The sequence below is a fragment of the Triticum aestivum genome, chromosome 3D, assembly GCF_018294505.1.
Source record: "Triticum aestivum cultivar Chinese Spring chromosome 3D, IWGSC CS RefSeq v2.1, whole genome shotgun sequence".
NCBI lineage: Eukaryota > Viridiplantae > Streptophyta > Magnoliopsida > Poales > Poaceae > Triticum > Triticum aestivum.
In genome coordinates this window covers 107540458-107542275 of record NC_057802.1, presented here as the reverse complement: position 1 = coordinate 107542275, position 1818 = coordinate 107540458, and the positions used below count along the sequence as shown (strand labels likewise).

At 47.6% G+C, this 1818-nt stretch overlaps 1 protein-coding gene across 1 annotated transcript in view; it reads right to left on the bottom strand.

Annotated features, from left to right (window-relative positions):
* Nucleotides 1–573: 573 nt before the first annotated feature.
* Nucleotides 574–1818, bottom strand: part of LOC101290595 (cytokinin dehydrogenase 2) — a 3978-nt gene continuing 2733 nt past the window's right edge. Inside the window, exon 3 of the mRNA XM_044497169.1 lies at nt 574–1344. Coding sequence (XP_044353104.1) covers nt 757–1344 — 588 coding nt within the window. The 3' untranslated portion in view covers nt 574–756. The remainder of the gene's footprint in view (nt 1345–1818) is intronic.

The window sequence follows — 1818 nt, the reverse complement described above, 5'->3', positions numbered from 1 at the left end:
CCTGTGGTTTCATTTTCAATGTTTTTTTTTATATTTTACAAACAATTTTTACGTCGAAAGTTCGTTTTTTCATGGTGCAAAATTGGCAGTGGAAAAAATCTTTTTGTACCTTTTTCCACTCTTACAAACATTTTACACAAATAACCAGGCCTGCAACAGGAAAAACGAACAAACAATTTTAGCTATTGGACGACGTGAACCAAAAGGTACCGGATCTTGCACGAAAGGAAAAGCAAGAGAGACACGCTTGCAGACGGATTCACGGACCTAGCCAGTACAAAAATGTTTTATTTGCAGCCCAACAAAGAACATACGACACAGGAAAATAAACAATGGGCCGTTGTTCCTACGAATCTTTTAGCACTTGATCGTATGGTTGAGCGTTCGATGCGAGGCATCTAGATGTGAAATATCAATTTCATTTGTAATTTTATATAGAGCCTGCTCTTTAATCAACTCTTGGGCGATGTTGCAGAAAACCAGGAAAGACAAAAGGAGTTGATTTGGGGAGGAAAGCTACTCGACCTAACTTGATATAGCAGCACGTACGTAGCTAACAACAAACTAACATACCGAAAACTCAAACCAAATCTCCTTTGTCAACATGATATATGTAGTATACATGTGTACCATATGTATGTATGTATCGATGCTCTGGCCGGGACCATGCAAGCAAGAAATATCATGACGAAGTGCATGCAAAGGTGCATGTCACCTGATCCCTGTCCAGTTGGGCGTCAATTGATATAGTATCAATCAAGCCAGCGGGGAGGTGAAAATTCTCTGGCCACGGGACAGGATAGCCTTGGGATCATACTTTCTCTTCCGCTCCACGAACCTGGCCCACTTGGCCGGACCAAAGTGCTTCTTCTCCCACCCGGCCTGGCCGGCGTAGTACGGCAGGTACTGCACGCACGGTATCCCTGCCTCCTCGCAGAAGCGTAAGATCTCCTCGTTCTGCTCCTCCAGACGCCCAAGGTCACCCTCGGACACCGCCGACCGAAGGATCCCAACCGTGTAGAACACCTCCTCCTCCTCTGGGAACACCGCTGACGTGTTGCCGTCCCACCTGTCCCGGTTCATGGGGTAGACGAGGACGGGGCCCATGGGGCCGGTGCCGCCGTCGCGGCGGAGGATGCCGTGGAAGACGCCGGCCGCGAAGTCGAGGACGCGGGAGCGCGGGAGGAAGAGGTTGAGCCAGGGGTGCGGCACGTCCCAGAGGCCGGCGGCGCGGAGCTTGAGCTCGCCGTCGCGCACCCGGTCAAGGAACCCCGCGTACGACACGTCCTGCACGAACGCGAACCCACGCGCGTACCGCAGCTCCCGCAGCAGCACCTCCAGCCTCTGCACGCATGCATTCACCCACAAATTAGTAAAATTTTGCAAAAATAATAATTATAACGGAGTAATTAGCGAAGTATAAGACCTTAGATCACTAAATTAGTTCACGGTTGTCCATACGTGCATGCATGCACTCGTTAATACAGTAGTTTTTTCACACTTAATTTTTTACGCATGCACGAATACATGCAGAGTTTTTCATTGCTGGTCACAATGGGAGGAACTTAGGCTGGTCACAATGGGCAAGAACATAAGCTAATAATTTACACACTTCCCTAGACTATGTTACTACCTCCATAGTGGGTAGGAACATCTATGTAGTGTCATGCAACAATGTATTTATTAGGTTATAGACTCATTGTTTCTTGGAGTGTGTGATGTTCCGGTAACTTAGCTAGTTACCACAAGCACCTCTCTCTTCATTAAATATGTGCCACATAAGCAAAGTTGTATTGGAGTGTGTGATGTTACTCCTAA